Genomic DNA, 19,565 nt, shown 5'->3' on the forward strand with positions numbered 1-19,565 from the left:
TCTGTGGTCATTTTCTTGGTTAGTAATTGGTGTGGGAGGGCCCAGTCCACTGTGGGCTGTGCTATCCCCTAGACAGGTGGTCCAAGATTGTATAAGAAAGCTATAAGCCAAATAAGCCTTTTCATCGCCTAGATGGTTTTGGATAGAGTTTTACCACAGCATCAGGATTGAGACTATGCTAGTTGGTGGTGGCACACGCCTTTAATCCCAGCCCTTGGGAGACAAAGACAGGTGGAGCTCTGTGAGTTCGAGGCCAGCCTGGTCAACAGCGTATGTTCCAGGATGATCAGGGCCACACACAGAGAAACCCTGTCTTGAATAACAAAAAACAAAGAAGAACAAGCAGAATTCAGACTAGGACAAGGTTCCCCAAAATTCTACATTCTGGCAAGCATTTCTTGAACTTTTTAAAGTAATAGAATGAAAGGGGTCAAGATACTTTTCTTAAAGTTCATTTGGGAAACTTCGGTTTGTGGGGGAGTTTCTGCTATAGACCTCAGACATATTGAACAGAGTTCTTAGCTTTGGGGCTGGGAGAAAATAAGGGATCTGTTTGTTGATTGCCAAAGGATTTACCTGATACTCACAAGGATATTATCTCATACAGATGTTGGCAGTGCATGGCTTTTGGGGGGCTAACATAGCTCAAGATAATTTAGTTCCTTAACTCTATTGTCATTGATGTTCTCTAATCAGTCAGCCAGTCTTGTGGAATGTTTAACACAGGGAGATAACTTCTGGAAGCCTCAGTCACAAAGGCTTCATGTTCATGGCACAAAACTCTGGGTTCATTTTGTGCAGAGGTCTGGCGCTCTGTGCGGTTGGTCACATAGACCTCACTGGGCCTTTGGCTGGTTGTTAGCTTTTCATTTTATACCTGGTGTTGAACAGAATGTTCCCCAAACATCTTATTTTCTCAGGATAGGGTCTGAGTCACATAAATAGGAAAGTAGGAGAGGACATGAAAGCTATTTTGTGTGTCGTTGAATTGCCCTTTCCCAGAAATAAGTGACTCTGTGTATCCCTTGAGCTCTGTTGGGAGACCCTTGTATCTGAGTCTTGGAATCTTTCTTCCCTATGATTCATAAACTCTTATAGTTAGGCAAAAATGTGACAGTGTTGTGTGCTCACTTTGATTAGTGGTGGAGCCTGGCCCCATGCTTACTTCTCTGGCAGGTCCCTGACCTACATGGTCAGCACCCTTGCACTCCACATTCAATTTTATCTTAGGGGGTTGAACTGAAGGCCCAATGCATGCTGGGACAAATGCTCTACCTTTGAGCTATAACCCCAGTTCCATATGACTGTTTGAACTATTGTCCCTTGAGTAGCCCCTACATACATACAGTCACCAACTGCGTTAAGGTGAAGCCCTTGCTTTCAGACCTAAGTGTGGGGTGGCTAGAGGTAGCAATGAGAACACACAGTGTCTTTTCCACTGTTTTCACACAAGGAATGGATGCTTTGTGTGGTCCTGGGATCTGTGGACACTGCAGAGATTTGGTGTTACTGGTATTGACACTTACAAGGTACCCTGGATTTACTTGGAACCTGCACTTGGAGGGGGACACTCAGTGACACTTAGCTGGTTATGGTACAGAGGAGCAGGTTTTAAAGCACAGTTAGGGATTGGGGGGTGGGGAGCACGGTAGGTAAATCACTTGCTGGGCCACCAATAGGGTGTGAGTTCAGATCCTTGGAGTTCATGAAGACTGGAGACAGTAGCACATGTTTGCCCTCTTGGTGCATCTGTCGTGGAGACAGGAGAGCCACCAAAAGCTTGACCACCTTCCTTCCCATCTCAACCTGTTCTGGGCTCTTCAGGGTGCTTTCCGATGCACGGAGGCCTCTCACAAGCATTCCTTGCCCAGCCTGATCTTTAGTTCCCCCTTCCCTCTGAGTCTCGGCTGCCCGAGACTAAATAAACATGGCTCCTGTGGGGTCCTTGATCGCCAGCACAGTGTGACGCTGACACTTGTAAAAGGCCCAGTGGATGAATTGAGACAAATATGTACCTAGTCTTGCTATCTATAGCCTCACAGTCTCCAGGTGCACACATCTTAGCAAATTGCTTGTGATACTAGTATACTCTGTGAGATGTTCATGGGGAGGCGCCGGGTCCTGCTGGGGTTGTGTTTCTCACTGTGTCCTTTGAGAGGCTTAAGGAAAGTCCAGACTTCCTGAGTCATTCAATCTATGGACGTGTCTGAGAAGTGAAGACCGACTCCCTTCAGTAACATCTGAACCTTGAACCCAGTCTCAGGAGAGTGTTTGCAATAACCGTGCAATTCCCCATCCCTGAGTCTCATTCCGATGAGGGCCAGGCTGGCCGTGGGGAAGGTGCTGAGTATTTTCTCACCTTGTGCTCTGGGGATTCCAAAGACAGCTCTGGTTGCTGCGCTGGTGTTTTCTCAGTCAAGGGATACTAATGCATCCCAAGTGTGCTGCCAACTCTGCATTGGCATGGCAGCCTGTGGTGATTCGGGCAACAGGTAGAGACGGGCTATCAGGAAGTGCCATCCTTGGTCTTAGCCTAAGGTCCAGAGGTAGCCAGCCTTTTGCTTATGTCTGCTACATCCAGAGGTATCCAACTCCCAGTCCTTGTGTTGGGAGAACATGTGTTTATTCTGCATGGCACTGCAGCATGATGCTATGTGTGTGTGTGTGTGTGTGTGTGTGTGTGTGTTTGCGTGCATGTGTGTTGTATAGTATTGTGTGTGTATATAATGTGGCATTTGCTTTTTGTGCAGTGTGTTATGTGTAGTGTGTAGTCTGTGTGTTTGCATTGTAGTGTGGTGTTGTGTATATGTATGTGGTATGGAGATTGTATTATGTAGTGTGTGGTATGGTGTGTGTGTGTTATAAGTGTTTATGTATGTGGTGTGAGTAGTCTGTGTATAGTGTAGTGTATGTGTTTTATGTGTTTGTGTGTATGTGTTCATCTAGTTGGGTGTTCTCTTGTTCTGTGCTCTGTGGGCGGAACACTATTTAAACTGCAAAGGGCATATGAAAAAAATGTAGCTGCTAAAGTCACACAGTGGCTCACTGAGCATCACATTACTTAGGGCTCTATAGGCACAATGAGCAGTTTGAATTCTACCTTGACAACGTGATACCTGTGTGGTGTTTTTGGACAACTCACCTGCATTCTCTGGTCCTACTTACTGTGGAGTGGAGACAAGGAGAATGTGCCATGGATGGGGCTTGGAGACTTACCTCCTTCATTCATCACCAAGGAACCACAGGACAGGGAGTTAGCAAATGTGTCATCACTACATGAATAATTCTGTAGGGACAGTAAAGGGAACCCTTGCACTCCAGGTAAAAGCATGACTCACTCAAGCAGAAAAACAGTGGAGATTCCACATTGAGGTGGAAGGCTGGCCGGGCAGAAGCAAGTGAGGAGGATCTACTGGGTACAGATGACTAGGGAGAAGTCCGGAAGGGTCTCCCTAACACAGCAATGGCCTAGAAGCTGTCTTCTCTCTGAGGTCAGGGAAGAGTGCCTGGTGGGGTAGAAAGACATTCAGGATACAGAGAAGGTCATGGGCAGCAGAATAGCACAGTCCCTGGACTGGGAAAGGAGGACAGGGGGAGTTTGGATGGTTGTAGGTGCTGAGCTGAGGACACTACTGCTATTTCTGCACTTGCGGGGATCTCCTGCTGGTGTTTCACCCTCTGCGTTCTTGTGCTGGGACCCCACAGGGTAGGGGACCTCTTGGGCCGCATGTGTCCTCCATTCAGAGTTGTTAGAGTCACAGGGAAGGACACATTGCTTTTTCCAAGTCCCTGAGTCAGTAATTCGCAGCCTGGGCATCTGGGTGAGGATGTCCCCAGGTTCTGATGCTCCTACAGAGGAGAGCTATGGTTGTGAAGTGCTGGCTGTGGGTTGGTGATGCTGTCATATGGGGTCTTTTTTTCCTGTTGTGTATCCTACTTAGCTATAGCTCTCAACTTGACAAAACATAGAGTCAGCCTCATGGGAAGACGGAACATCAATTGAATTGTTGCCCAGGTCAAATTGGTTCATGTCTGTGTCTGTTAGGGGTATGGCTTAATTGACAATTGGTATGGGAGGGCCCAGTTCACTGTAGGTGGCAACATCCTTAGACATCTGACTCCGGGCTCTGTAATAAAGCTGTCTGAGCATGAGGTGATGAACAGGGTGTGCAAGCCAGCAGGGTCCTGCCACGGTTTCTGCATCAGCTTCTGCTCTGGCTTCTTTCAGTGATGGATTGTGACCTGTGACAGATGTCTGTTTTAGGTTACCGCCTTTGACAAGGACAAACCTCAGGAAAAAGCCCTGTGGTTGGGCTTCCTGAGGAGCATGGCCTCTAGACTCTGATTAAGCAGATGATAAGCTTGCTGGATCCCAGTGTGAGTTCCTTTCTCTTCCTTTCTCCCCTAGTGTGTATGAAGGTTGAATTATAGCCCTCCACTGTCCCAAATCTGAAACCATTGCAGTTCCTTCTAAAAGCCACAGAGGTGATTGGGTTACCAATGGGGCTTCCAGTTGTCTCAGGTCTTTGCTCTGACAAAGATTAGACAGTTCTGCCAGGTTGGCTGTTGGCCTCTCTGCAAGGTGAGGAGGACTGCCAGACTTAGAACCAAAGTTCCAAGGTGCCCTGTATTTACACTCTGCCTTAGGAGACAGAAGTAATGTTATATTTCATTTGTTGTTCTGCTTGCCCCACCAAACCAGAGCTCTGTGTGTATGAGAGAGAGAGAGAGAGACAGAGAGAGAGAGAGAGAGAGAGAGAGAGAGAGAGAGCGAGCACGTCCTGGTGACTTCTCGGGAATTCGCAGTGTGCAGCACCCAGATTGTACCTCCTAGCCTAGCCGATCCTTGCTGGTCTTTTAGCTACAATCATTTCCCCAAAGTTGTTCTTTTTTGGACCATGCAAAGGGAGGAATAGAGTTCTATGTTTGGGTGGCCATCTTGTTTCTTAAATGTATTGTTTAAGGAAACACTATGCTCTCAAAAGAATGTAAAGATTAATATAAAACATCTGTGAGGCCACATTCTGTTCCATCAAAATCATGGCCCAAGTGAAAACCATTCTTTTTCCCTAATGGGGCATTCATTTGCTTTCATTGTACTCAGCTTTCTATTTGATGCTTGGGTCACTTTTATGTGAAATAAATTGGTGTTATAGGTGATAGAAGGTGCCTCTCTGGGGGTTAGAACACAGTGGCTGTCACAGCAGCCACTGTGCATTGTGGCATGAAATGGGCACTCTTTTGTAAACTGTAAGGCATGGAGAGGGAAGGAGGCAAGAAGGGAGAGAGATAGGGGAAGGGAGGAGAAAGGAAGGAAGAGAGGAGAAAGATGGAGGAAAAGAAGGAGGGGAGGGTCCTGTGGAAATGGCTCAGTTAGCAAAGCACTTGCTACACAAGAGGAGAGTCAGGATCCCAGCTCCTATGTTAGGGTTGGGTTGGCGTGGCGGCCTGCTGTGTAGAAGACTGAGCCAAAGGGTCCAGAACAAACTGGAGAACTAGATGAACCATATCAGCAAGTTCAGGGTTCAATCGAGAGACCTGGCTTCAATGACTAGGTGGAAGTGATTGAAGAGACCACCAATGCCAGCATCAGGCCTTTGCACATGCATATGTATGCACACTTCTACATGTTCCCCCACACATGCAAACACAAACACACACACACACACACACACACACACACACACACACACACAGAGAGAGAGAGAGAGAGAGAGAGAGAGAGAGAGAGAGCGCATACATACATACATACAGACAGACACATGCAAAAGGAAAAAGAAAATGGGAGGGTGATTGTTCATTTTCCTTAACTTGACACAGGGGGGGAAGGGAACCTCAGCTGAGGAATGGCTCCATCATACTGTCCTGTGGAAAAGTCTGTGGAGCACCTTTATGATGAATGATTGATGTGGGATGGCCCAGCCCACTGTGGGTGGTGTCTCCCCTGGGCAAGCGGGCCTGGATGGTATAAGAAAGCAGGTTGGGCAAGTTATGGAGAACAAGCCAGTAAGCAACCTTGCTCCATGGCCGCTGCTTCAGTTCCTGCTTCCAGGGTCCTCCCTTGATTGCTCGCAATCATGGACTGAGAGCAGTAAGATGAAATAAAGCGTCTCCACCCATAGACCTGGGAGGTGGTCCTAGGACATGGAGGCAGAAAGGAAAGGAAGTATTCTGGGAGCTTCAGGCATTTGTAGACAATACGCACCTGGGTTGGCTATCAGGGTGAAAGACCTCTATGTGGTTTGCAGGCTGAAGCTGGAGTTATTTCCCCTCCAGTGCCCGGCCCTGACCTTTCCTTGCGTTACTGTTTTCTTGAACAGTATCAGAGGACCCAGCGTGGTTGACCTGGCACTGTGTAGTTAGCTGCACAATTAAGTTTTGTGTCCCCGAGCATCAGGGTCAGGTGTTCAAAAGGGAGGTTCAGGAGGCCTGGGTGCCCAGGGCTGATGCCTGCCCTGCTCTGGTGCCCTGCTGGGGTTTACACTTTTGACCCTGGCAGTTTCTTTACTGCATGGTAAGCTGGCTCGAGGCTGCTCAAGGCAGTGGCTCTGTGAAGCATTGGATGTGTTTTAAATAATCAAGGGGAACCTTGGAACATAAGATGTCCCTTTAGGAATTTCATGGCCTCGAGAGGGTCCTCTTCTCTCCTCTCCTCTCCAGTCTCAGCCAGTGGGATTATATGCTGCTCTAGGTGGGATGAAAGCATTGGCAACCCTGATTACAGTCATGCTGCTGAGAAGAGATCTTACAGAATCCTGGTGGAAAATATAATCTGCTCTTTAGGATAGAAGATTCATAATCTGTGCCCCCATTTGTTCATCAAATATTTAATGAGTGTCTGATACTTTCTGGATACTGTTCTAAAGACCCCAAGTACTGTGGGACTACATGAGAACCCTGTTATATGGTGTACACCCTACTGATCTGTAGCAACTCACAGGGAAGCACAGAGTGATGGGGGATGTGGGACACACATGTGAACATGACCTCGAGATGCACTTTCAGTGCTCCAGAGTTTCCAGAAGATGTGGCTAGAGACAGGCTGGGATTGTAACCAGACTAATGGGAACGGGGTGGGGATGGCACCAAGAGGGAGGAAGCAGAAAGCTCCTCTCAGAGAACACACAGAAAATGTCTGCTTGCTCTTTGTGCTGACTTTTAGATGGGCAAACCCAGGTTTTGGGAAAACACAAATCAAATGCCAGTTCCCAGAACGTTAAAAGATACAATACTGCATCAGGTAAGGCATCCTGTTAGGCTTGTTTTAGTGACTTTACACATTTCTGTGACAAAATACCAGCCAAAAGCTACTTGGGAAAAAAGATTTATTTGGACCCACAGTTTGAGGGTACAATCAGTCATGGTGGGAAGGCATAGCGGCAGGAGCATGAGAGGGCTGGTCACATCCCATCTGCAGCCAGGAAGCAGATGAATGCCAGTGCTCAGCTTGCCTTCTTTCTAAGCCCCTTGAATGGAGCTGTCCACATTTAGTGTGGCTGTTCCCTCCCCTGTTAAACGTTTCTGGAAACATCCTTATAGACATGCCCAGAGGTCTACCAGATGTCTATTTTCATTTCTATGCTGATTCTAACTCCATCAAGCTGAGAGCCACAATTATAACATTCACAGTATCTTGATTTTTTTTTAAAATTTTACGTGTGTGTGTGTGTGTGTGTGTGTGTGTGTGTGTGCTTGTTGATATGTATGTGGGCACATGTGCTTAGAAGTCACAGGCTTGACATTGGTGTCTTAATTGATTGCTGCTCACTTTAATGAGATAGGTGAAGGGGGACCTTATCAACTTACCTAGTCTAGCTAGCCAGATTGCCCCAGAGATCTCCTGACCCTACTTTCCAAGTACTGGGTTTACAGACAGGTCATCGTGTCCACCTGGCATTTTCATATGGCTACAGGAGAATCTGAGCTCCAGCCCTTACACTTGCAAACAACTTATTCCCCGAACTATCTTCCCAGTTTGCAAATTTTGATATTTGAAAAAGAAATTCACATTTATTAGGCTATAACCTATGAAATTGCTGTTCGAGTCAGTCCAAATACACATGTATTAACAGTTCTAGGTAGTTTATTTCAGCACAAATGTGAGAGCCATCCTTCCCCGAACTTGGCAATGACACTGGACAAAGAGATTTTTGTCATTCCAGAGTGCAAGCTAGGCCTGAATACAGGTGTCTGTCAATCTGACCTAGCTGTAAATGTGTATGCACCACAACTTCTGTGTTCTCTGACCTGAACTGCAGATTTCATTGACTCACAAAAACAAGGAGGATTGGCGCCTTGCTGATTGTCCCACAAGTTACATGTGGCAATTCCAGGAACTGTCTGAATTCTTGGCTGTCCCCCACTGTTCCTGATAGATGTGGGTCCAGACTTGTCAGAGTGTTGTGCTTGGGGAGTGCTTTTATGGGGGTCACTGAAGCTGAAGCAAGTTGTTGGAGGGATGTCAATATTTCCAAATAACCAGGGATCATCATGTGACTGCTGCCAGTGTGGTCTGCCCCATGGAGGGGACAGCTGTGCCTGGACAATCAGGGCTACTCAAACCAGCTGCTCCCTGTTCCAAAGCTCTCAAAATGACTTCTGTGGGTTGTACAATTTCTATGTCTGGGTTTTTATTACAGAAAGTATGACAAAATGTAAAAATAATATGTATTTTTTAACCCCTATGCCCCTCAGGAGGATATGTTTCCTAAAGAGGAAAGAATATATTTTTGTTCCTTGGTGTCAGGATAGTCTCCATAGGACTTGGGTGGAGGGAAAGGTAGATGCTGCTACCCATTCTTGGCTTGAGGGTCTAGGCTACTCAAAGGACCTGCTGTGGTCAGTCCATTTCCCATCTCTGGAGCACTCTCTCCAACTGGGAGTTCATGTGACTGTGGTTACTTATCTTACGTGTCTTTGTCCCTCATTGTTCCTCATTTTTGGACAAAGGTCCTTCCCTGTGGGGTGTGAAGTTGCATCAGAAATGGTACCAGGTATGATGTAGATGTGGGGATCAGACTATGTGTGAGAAGGTCAGATTATAAGTGAGAAGGTCACCCCAATTCCACTTTTGATATGGGATACCCTTCTGTATATGTGTTGCTTTTATTGTTTAATGAATAAAGCTGTTTAGACCAGTGGCTTAGCAGAGTAAATCCAGGCCATAAATCCAAACAGAGATAGAGATAGAGAGTAGGCAGAGTTGAGGAAATGCCATGTAGCTGCCAAAGGAAAAAGATGCCAGAACATTACCAGTAAGCTCCAGCCTTGTGGCGATACATAGATTAATAAAGATGGGTTAATTTAAGATATAAGAACTAGCTAGGAATATGCCTAAGCCATTAGCCAGTGTTGTAATTAATATAGTTTCTGTGTGATTATTTGGGTCTGGGTGGTTGGGAAAACGAAAATGCTATCTCTGTTTTTACATATTTTGTCTAGCCTGGTTGGTCAAGGGAAAACCCATTGTTTATCTGATGTGATGTTAGTATCCTTTCAGCCTTTCTTGACATCTTCTTTAGCAAAAACCAAAAACAGAAACAACAAAAAAACCCAAAAACAAACAAAAAGTGAAAATGATGGAGACCAGAGGTCCATATGGGGCATCTTCTACAATCTCTCTCCACTTTATTTTTTGAGACAGAATCTCTCACCGATCCTGGTGCTCATGATTCAGCTAGCCTGGCTGTCCAGCAAGCTCCAGGCATCTCATATCTCCATCTCTCCCACACTGGGCTCAAGGCGTGTACTGCTGTGCCCAGCTTTTTCTTAATATGAGTTTGGAGAATTGGAACTCCAGGCCTCCTGCTTGTTTATGCTCTGAGACTTAAGCCCCTTAAAGCTATTATTATCCCTAGGTGGGAAAAGTGATTTTGTTTGAATTTTACTTATTTACACATTCATTTTTGAGTATCAAGTGACAAGTTTTTCTACCTAACACTAGTGACATTGTGCGGTATCTTTTCCGGTTGAGATGTAAACAGATGTCTATTCATCCCAGGTAGGACACCACCAACCAAAAGGAGAAAATAGTTTCCACACGAATTGAGCTTGGTGAACCAAAGAGTTTGTGAGGGTTACTCCTAGAAGCACAGATGACCAAAAGGCAGCTTCATCCCTACGAAGTGATCACCATATGGGTGGCGATCAGCTAAAGCTCTGTCCCTGGAACTTTGGACTCACATTGCAGACCCCTCCACCAAAGATAATATTCCCTCCTTTCACTCTCCTCTCCCAAGACAGGGTTTCTCTGTATAGCCCTGGCTGTCCTAGAACTCACTCTGTAGACCAGGCTGGCCTCGAACTCACAGATCTACCTGCCTCTGCCTCCTAAATGCCGGAATTAAAGGTGTGCACCACCACACTTGGCTGATAATATTTTCTCCTAGGAAAGGTTCTCTGCAACAGAAGCTTGTTCAGGTCCTGATGTGACTTGTAATCTTGCGAATTCTTATCACGCTTTGTGAGTTTTGCAAGCCCCCTACCTCCTAGGAAGGACGGTTTCAGTCTGGAGGAAATACTCACCCAACACATTTGTGTCACCTATTGTTTGCACATGCACGTGTGTATACATATATTCTTACCATATGTTTTCTTTGTGTGCCACACAAGTGTGTACACACGCAAGGTCAGAGGTCAATGTCATATGTCTTCCTCAATCTTTCTCCATGTTGTTTTTAGAGACAGGGTCTCTCACTGAACCTGGCACTCACTGATTAAGTTAGTCTAGATGTCCAATGAACTCCAGGAATCCTCCCTCTTGTCTTCATTTCCCCAACCCTGGACTTACAGACATGTACCACTGTGTTCATCTTCTTTTTGGTTTTGAGCCTTGCCTTTAACTGCCAAACCATCTCTCTACCCTGATCAGCTTCTCTTTAAGATGGGTTCTGGGGTTTGTACTTCTTTCCCACCTGCTTGTGTGGTAAGCACTTTGCCAACTGAGCCCTTTCGCCCAGCTCCTTTGCCTATATTTTCTATACATTGAGTTGAATCCAAGAAGAAACCCTGGCTAATCCAGAACAGCATCACGGGTCCAAAGGTGGGCGGTGGGTGGTTACCAGTGTGCTATCCAAGGCTACAAATCTGGTGTCCCGGGATCACTAACACCTGCCCTCGGTTCCTCCCAACAGTGACGGAAGGCCGAGGGATCCTGGAGAGCATCCAGCGGTTCTCGCTACTGCCTACCTACCTCCCGGTGACCTACCACATCAACAATGCCGATGTGTCCTTCTTCCTGAAGGAGGCCAACCAGGACATCATGCGCAACTCCAGCCTGCAGTCGCGGGTTGAGTCCTTTCTGATCTACAAGTCCAAGCGGCTGCCGGTGCTCAACGCCAGCTACGGGCCCTTCTCCCTTGAGCAGGTGGTACCCCAGGACCTGATGCTGCCTTCCAACCCATTCGGATTCACCAATACCTTCTCCCTTAACTGGAGGCTGAAGGCCTACATCTTGCAGGAGAAGGTCTACCTGAGCCATCCCAAAGTGCAAGTGCTCTTCCACGTTGTGGGCAGAGACTGGGATGACCACAGGGACGAGAAGCTCCCCTGTCTGCGGGTCTTTGCTTTCCGAGAGACCAGGGAGGTTCGGGGCAGCTGCCAGCTAGGTGGATCCTTGGGACTGTGTGTGGCCCAGCTGGAGATGCTGCCTGGCTGGTTCAGTCCCCCTACAGTTGTGTCTGGGCGCAGGAGACCCACAGAGCAGCCCGAAGGGAGTCCCGTGGAACTGTATTATGCAGTACAGCCAGGGGATGAGCGAGGGGACTGTGCCAAGGAGGACTTGAGGAAGGGTGGTGGCCCTCTGACCGGCCACAATGATGTTGATGAATCCAGCCCCCCTTTGCACAGAATTGGGAGTGTCTTCCTTCGCGAGACCCCCAGCAGTCCACCTCTGAGGGAACTGCGTTTAGATAGCAATGTGGCTGTTCATTATGTCCCCAAGACTGTCCGACAAGGAGACGTACTCACCTTCCCCATCTCCGTCTCTAGGAACTGCACGGAGGATCACTTCACACTGAGGTGAGCAGGTTCTCAAATCTGTCGGTGGCAGGCAGCCCTGGGGGGTCCAGCCAGGCTTCTGTGTTTATGCCTCTAGCATGAAGTTCCTGTCAGATGCTCACATGCAGTGTTCTCACTGTGAAGTGTAAGGGCTAGTTTGATGGTGCTGGTTGATTACTTAATTATAAACATTTTTGGGGGTACATGTGTATATTAATGAATATAGAGGTCACAGGTCAACCATGGGTATCCTTCCTCAGGTATTATTATAGTATTATTTTGAGACAGTGTCTCTCACTAGCCTAGTGCTTGCTGGTTAGACCAGTTGGCTGACCAGTGAGACCCTAGGATCCTTCTCTCCCCACCCTCCAGCATTTGAATCAAGAGACCACACTTGTTCTATGCCCAGCTGTTTACATGGATCCTGGGAATCAAACTGAGGTGCCCATGTTTTCATGGTGAACACTTTACTATCTCACCAGTCCAGAGAATGTTCTTCCTTTTTATTAAGACTTATCTTATTTTTAATTAAGTGTGTGTGTGTGTCTGTCTGTCTGTCTGTAACTATATCTATGTTCAGGTGTGTGCACGTGAGTGCAATGCCCACAGAGGTCAGAGGGGGGTATCAAATCACCCTGGAGCTGGAGTTATGGGGAGTTGTTAGCTGTCAGATGTGGGTTCTGTGGTCTGAATTAGGGTGCACAAGAAGAGCAAGCAAGTGCTTTTAACTACTTAGCCATCTCTCTGGGACCATAAAACATCCTTTTTAGTATTAATGAAACTTTCAGGCTGTCATAGAAGAGCCGGGGATGTTGTCAGGATCCCTCAGCCTTCGTGGAGGGTTTATGGACACCCTCTGGGGCACTGAAGGTTCCCCAAGTCAACGACTTCACAATCGGGTCTTTAAACACCTCACAGTTTCAGCAAATCTGCAAACGGTGGCGACAGTTGTCAGGGAGGATGGAGAACGTGGCTCTGCCAACTCAGAATCTATTCCAGACAGACAGGCTCTAAGTATAAAGTGGTACCAGCCTCAAAGTTATCACTTTGTTTCTCCCTGGAAATAGAATGTGGTGTTTAAAAAAGAAAGAAGAGAGCGTAAAGGGTGGGGAATATGCGTTAGGATCTTAGATTTCTTATGTAAGGTTGTAGCAAAGAGGAGACATTTAAAAGAAGCACTGTGCACTTTAGAAAAAACCCTCTGAAATTTTTTGGAAATATAATATGCAAGAGGAACTTGCCCTGTGTCAACTGTGATGTAACTAAAGACTTTAGCTTCATTTTAAATGTAGGTAAATCTGTTTAATTAATTAGGACAAGCATTGTTGGTGGGCTGCGGTGTCCAACAGCACGGCATGACTAGGCCTGCTGGGAAACAGATTGCTTCTTGTCTTCTTACCTTTTAAATCTATTTGTTTTATATTTTTGCTTTGTGTGTATATGTTTGGTGTGGTGTGGTGGTGGTAGTGCACGCCACATGATTGCAATGCCCACAGAGGCCAGAAGAGCACATCATAACCCAGGAGCTGCTTGATAGAGATACTGGGAACTGAACTCTGGTCCTCTGCAAGAGCATCGAGTGCTCTTAAATGCTGAAGCATCCATCTCTCCATCCCCCAAGACATTAATTTTATCATGATCCTGTAGAATATGGATGTACCTGCATGTGGTACATGTTGCCTGTGGATTTTCGAGTTCATTAGCTACCAATCTGATTTCAGTTTCTCATCCAGACTCTTAACTCCTTTCTCTCTCTCTCTCTTTATCTCTCTCCCTCTCTACCCGCAACTCCTTTTCCCTTCTGCTCTGTTTAAGAGTGATGAACTCAAGGAAACAAATCGTTCTTTAGTTTGAACTCACAATTTAAGTTGATTCTGACCTGTCATTCAGGGTTCCTTTTTAATTTTGACTAAAGCAATAGACATCAGAGAACAGCATTTGTCTAATAGTTGAACTTGACAAAAATTGGGAGGTAAAGACCTTGACTTCACATTCTGGGCATCTGGGGATTAGCTAAAGAGGCGGGTGGGGGTGTGTGATGGAAAGGCATCTGGGAGACTGTGACCACACTTGTGTTTCATTCTGTCTGTCTGGCCGTCAGATTTCGTTGCAGCTGGTCGCAAGTCCTCCACAGGACCTACTAGTGTGTGCTTCAGTCTCCAAATTCAGCAGCCTTCCATAACATCTGTAAAGAAGGCCAATTATGAGAGAAGTGCTTTGTCTGGAAACCATGGGAAGGGTGGGCCTCTGCTCTAATCCATGCCATTCTTCCTTGGCTGTTCTTGCTGATCATTGACTGGTGATGGATTCCTAGGCCAGGGGTGGAATCTCGCCATCCTCTGGCTTCAGGAAGTGAGCTCATCTAGCCTTTTCTAGAAACATCTCTATGTGTGTTTGTTTCACACAAGGCTTGGAATCCTGTCATCATCTGTAATATAGTAAATGTATCCCCTGGAGTCTGGAGTAAGATCAGCTCTCTTGGATCTCCAGTAGACCCAAAAGACATCCCCTTTGTTGGGCCATACATCCCACAAGGTTAGGCTCAGCCCTTTGCACCTTCGGAAACAAACACATTGCACCCTTGTACGTTTTTTGGCTCTGGTTGTAAGTCCAAGTTTGGGTGGTTTCAGATATAGAGAAAATGTACATTTATTCAGACTTCATTCCTTATGGATTTAGTTTTAAATTTCTCTTAATTTTTGAGAATTTTTTTGACATACATTAATGTAATACATCTTCTCTTCATTTTCTCCTTCAACTCCCTCCACATTCCCACAGTATATACTTTCCCGACTTCATGTCTTTTTCCTTTATAGCCCACTAAGCCCAGTTAATGCTGCACATTTGTGCAAGGGGGTGGGAATCATCCGCTAGAGCATGGGAAACCTACCAATAGGATTGTCCTCAAAAAAAAAAAAAGAAAGAAAAAAGAATGTCCCACCCTGCTTCCTCTAGCAGCTATCAGCTGCCACTAACTCTTTAGCTAGTTCCTCCCTCATCCTTGCTGGGATTTTTTAATCTAGATTGATCATGTACAGGTAATCATAGCTTCTTTGAGTTCAAAGGTACAGCAGCCACACCATGTTCAGAACACACAGCTCTCCTCCCCATCCTCTGGTTCTGATATTCTTCCTGCCTCCTCTTCTACAATGTTCCCTGGGCTCGGATATATGCTTGCTACACACTTAACATACTTCAGTCTTGAATGGATCTAATCTGTCTATATAAGTAGACAGTATAATCTTGGACCTGGTGATGTGGCGAACCTGTCATTTGAGTCTTCAAACATAGGGTTGGGCTTTTCTGTGCCTGTAACCTCAGGGGATGCTGTGGAGGAAGCATGAGGGGCTGGGACTTTCCATTCTGGGTACGAAATTATAAGTACGTTTTAACGAGCTGTGTGTGTGTGTGTGTGTGTGTGTGTGTGTGTGTGTGTGTGTAGAAGTGAAGGGACGGAGAACAAGAAAGCCCAAATAGATAGCTTGTTGTCTTCTAAAATCTATCCAACCCTGCTGCTCTACTCTTGGAGGCCACGTTGCAGAAGAAAAGCAAAGCACTTTGAATTTATGGGCATCCAAGTTCTTTTGAATCTCAGAAAATGTTTTCATTTCCATGAAGAACTGAAACACCCACAGCACTTGGGGCTTTTGCTCTGAGATCCCACCTGCCATATTCCCTTTCTTATCTCCCTCTCCACAGGACACAGGGCTCAGAAGCCACCAATGGCTTCGACTGCCCAAATGCCAAGCTGGAGAAGATGAACATGGGGACCATTTCTCTCCCCCCACATCAGCTGTTCCTTTCTGCTTCCCTTATAGAAACCGAATCTCTAAGAAGCCCTGGTCCTTAGGTTGAACTAAGGTTTGAGTAGAATATTTACTCAATGTCAAGGAAGCTCATGTGGAAGACAGAGACCAGAGCTATAAAAGGCAGAACTCAGACAGATCAGGGCTCTTCCCAGAGTCAGGGCTGTTCTTAAGTCCCATGAATGAACAAATCCCTCTTGAGCATTAGCAAAGCCCACTTAGGACTTGCAGTGGGCTCTGCAGTTGAAAATACTATATGCTCAAGTACTCTTTGACAGTTTTGCATCCTGCACTGTCAGATTAAAGATGCTTTGGGAATTGGGGAGCTGCCTCATATAGGAAAGATCCTACCATGTGAACACAAGATACTGAGTTTGATCTCCAATATTCACAAAATTAAAAAAAAATACCATATATGGTGGTATGTATTTCAATGGCTAACTAATTTAGCTGAATCAGCTTGATTGAGAGACTGTCTCTGTAAGGTGGTTCGCTCCCGAGGAGCAACACCTGAGGCTGACCTCGCACCTCCACATGCACAGATACTCAAGAGCACACTCACCCCAACCCCCACAAACATACAGGCATGCACACATATGCATAAATGTTAATTAAAACTAAATTATCAAAGCTGCTTTGGTTTAAGCCTTGGGATTTTCTTGACAAGAAAAGACCTATGAAAGAGAAAGCAAAAGTATATAAAAAGAGAATTTGACATGTGATTGGGGAGTCAGGATTAAGATGGGTCTGGAGATGCCCTTTGGGTGGTATATTCCTCAGTGTTCTCTAGAGGAACATATATGAAGGGTATTTATTAGAATTGCTTACAGGCTGTGGTCCAGCTAGTCCAATGAAAGGTCCAAGAAGCCAGTAGTTGTTCAGTCTACAAGGCTGAACGTCCTAGCTGGTCTTCGGTATATGCTGGAGTTCTGAAGAAGCAGGCTCTAATGCCAGCAAGATCAAGAGCAAGCAAGCAAAGAGAGCTAGCTTCCTTGTTCCCCATCCTTTATATAGGCTGCCAGAGGAAGTTGTGGTCCAGATAAAAGGATGGGTCTTCCCTCTTCAAAAGATCCGGGTTAAAAGTGGGTCTTCCCACTTCAAATGGTTTAATTAAGAAAAAGGAAAAAAAGAAAGTCTCTCCCAGGTCTACCCAGTTGCCCAGGTTTTAGTTAATTCCAGATGTCATCAAGTTGGCAACCAACAGTAGCCATCACAGGTAGCAAGCTGCTTCTTAGAAGACTTGGGGCTTCTACAAAAGTGATGAGTTGGGGAGAGGTTGGCCTTGGGCTTCCTTCAGTCCTCGGGGCTCCTGTGAGCTGTTCTCCACCTAGCAGGGCATCTCCCCATCTAGTTTAGGTGGAGGAAGTCAATTTGAATCCCAGAATAGTTCTAGTTGTAGGCTACACATCCCACAAGCTAGCTTAACCCATGGCTTCCTGGTGGTCACTGAGGAACCCAAGGAATAAAAACTGAGCAGGGGGTATTGACAGAGTGGAGTCTGACTGGGGAACAGAGGCCAGCATGGAGACACACCTCTCCGACTTGTCATCCTGAGTCCCCCAGCACCTCTCTGCCATTGCTGTACCAAGCAAAGGCCCTCACTGAGCCCCCTAACCTCTACCTTGCAAGATCTGAGGGGAGAGAGAGGAGACAGGCATGGCTTTTGTAAGGAGAAGTAGCTCCTAAAATGCCTTTATGAAGAACAAGGCGTTTCTTTCTTGTAAACCTGTAGGGAGCTAGGGACTCTGGTGCAGATGAGATCGACCCTGTAAATGCCCAATGACATCTGTTAAACTCTGCATCCTAAAAGGAGCATCATTTGGGCATGCCCAGGGCACACTGAACCCCTGGCCATGCCAGAGCAGGAGAACAGTCTACCCTTTGCAGAGGCCAAGTAGAAAGCAGCCTCTGCATTGGCTGTGGCAAAGAAATTCACTGACTATGACCCTTGACCACTATGATCCAGGGGTTCTTGCTACAAAGTGCTGAGTTGCTGACCCCTTAAAGACAGACGGAGACTGGAATTAGCAAAGCATGAAGATGATAATGCTTATGGTGATAGTGATGGTGATGGTGATGACGGTGATCAGGGTGATGGTGGTGATGCTGGTCATGATGATAGTGCTGATAATGATGTTGATAGTGATGGTGAAGATGATAGTGATGTTGGTGACTAATGTGGTGGTGACAACAATTTGATGATGGTGACAATGGTGATGCTGCTGATGGTGGTGGTGATTATGATGATGGTCGCCATGATTGATGATGATGATGATGATGGATGTGGACTTTGGGCATGTGTAACTCTACATTCTTCTTGTCTGTGCTGTGTACAGTGTTGCCCACAACTTCTCTTCCTCTGTAAACTTGGCCTCATGTTTCCCTAAAGCCAGTTGTGTGTGGTCTGTACCCACCAGGAGCCTCAGGAATGAGGACATACGTGGTCAGAACACTCCCACTCTGAATCTTGGGATAAATACATTTGAAAGGTGCAAGTTTCTCATCCTGTCTGTCTGTTCAACCTCTAAGGGAAGTGGCTGAAGATTAGAATCTCTGCACCTTTCTGATGAGAACCAGCTAGGTAGATTGAAGAGGAACACATTACCCACAATCCTTTTGTTCTCCTAGAAAGTGAGTCATGGCAGTCTTCTGGGGCCTTTGTGGGGGGAGGGGGGGTAAGCATTGCCTATTCATTTCTCATTTATCCAAGAATGAGGGCAGAGAGAACAACATTAGTAGTGGGAACAGAAGTTGCTAGTGGGGGTGGCTGTGTGAGAGAGAGTGGCCTTTCCTAGGGCTCCTGGTGTTACATTAGATGTTGTAATTAGAGCAGCGGGGCTGCGTCCCCAGCACCCCAGCCGCCTGCTAGCTTATGACCCGAAATAATTACATGGACACTGTATTCTTTTAAGCACTGCTTGGCCCATTAGCTCTAGCCCTTACTGGCCAATTCTGATATCCCTATCAACCCATCTCTAATAAACTGTGTAGCACCGGTCTTATCGGGAAAGATTCAGCATGTCTGACCTGGCGGCTTGCTTCATCGGGTGTGTCTGCCCGGGAGAGGGGAGCATGGCATCTCTGAGCTCACTTCCTCTTCCTCCCAACATTCTGTTCAGTTTACTCCACCCACCTATGTTCTAACCTATCAGGGCAAGCAGTTTCTTTATTTAATTAACCAATGACCTTCCTCCATCAATTAGACATTGCAAAAACAATAGGATTGTTCAGATAAAAAGCATTGTGTTTACCCACTAGGACCACAGGGCACTTGAGAGAAAGAGCAAAGCACAGCTCCTGAAGTCAGGCATCCTGGGCACCTGCTTCAGTAATGTCCCTCCCGTGCATCTTGGAAGGGTCCTTGAGACTCACGGAGCTGCAAATTTCTGGGCACCTTCCTTGTTCAGGTGTTACAGAGCATAAATAAAGCGCAAAGGGGACCTGAAGCGCAGGTTGGCAATGGATTCAATGCTCAGTAGATCAATGCAGCTGGCCATGAAATGCAGGGCGTCGGGGGAAATGCAAACAGACAACTTAAGGTCACTTTGAACTCCCAGAATTGATTTCTCTTTGAGAGTCCGCTGGTAAGTACATAAGTAGCAGGTTTCCTCTAAGTTAAACTTCAAAGAACAAATACAGAAAGGAACACGCCGGAAGCCATTTAGGAAGCACTTTCCTTGATAATAACTCTGGAGGTGTCCAACCCAGCATATTCCAGGGTGAGATGCGACAACGAGCTGGGCCTCCGCTTCCTTCCCCTTC

General features: G+C 46.3%; 1 protein-coding gene across 1 annotated transcript in view; it reads left to right on the plus strand.

Annotated features, from left to right (window-relative positions):
• The window catches only part of Tmem132d (transmembrane protein 132D), a 624,928-nt gene that overhangs the window by 152,915 nt on the left and 452,448 nt on the right, over positions 1-19,565 (plus strand). The window contains exon 2 of the mRNA XM_041648864.1: positions 11,133-12,018. Within this exon, the coding sequence (XP_041504798.1) occupies positions 11,133-12,018 (886 nt within the window). The remainder of the gene's footprint in view (positions 1-11,132; positions 12,019-19,565) is intronic.

Source organism: Microtus oregoni, unplaced genomic scaffold (assembly GCF_018167655.1).
Source record: "Microtus oregoni isolate MIOR12 unplaced genomic scaffold, Mior012 000003F_ref0000135, whole genome shotgun sequence".
NCBI classification, from domain to species: Eukaryota; Metazoa; Chordata; class Mammalia; order Rodentia; family Cricetidae; genus Microtus; species Microtus oregoni.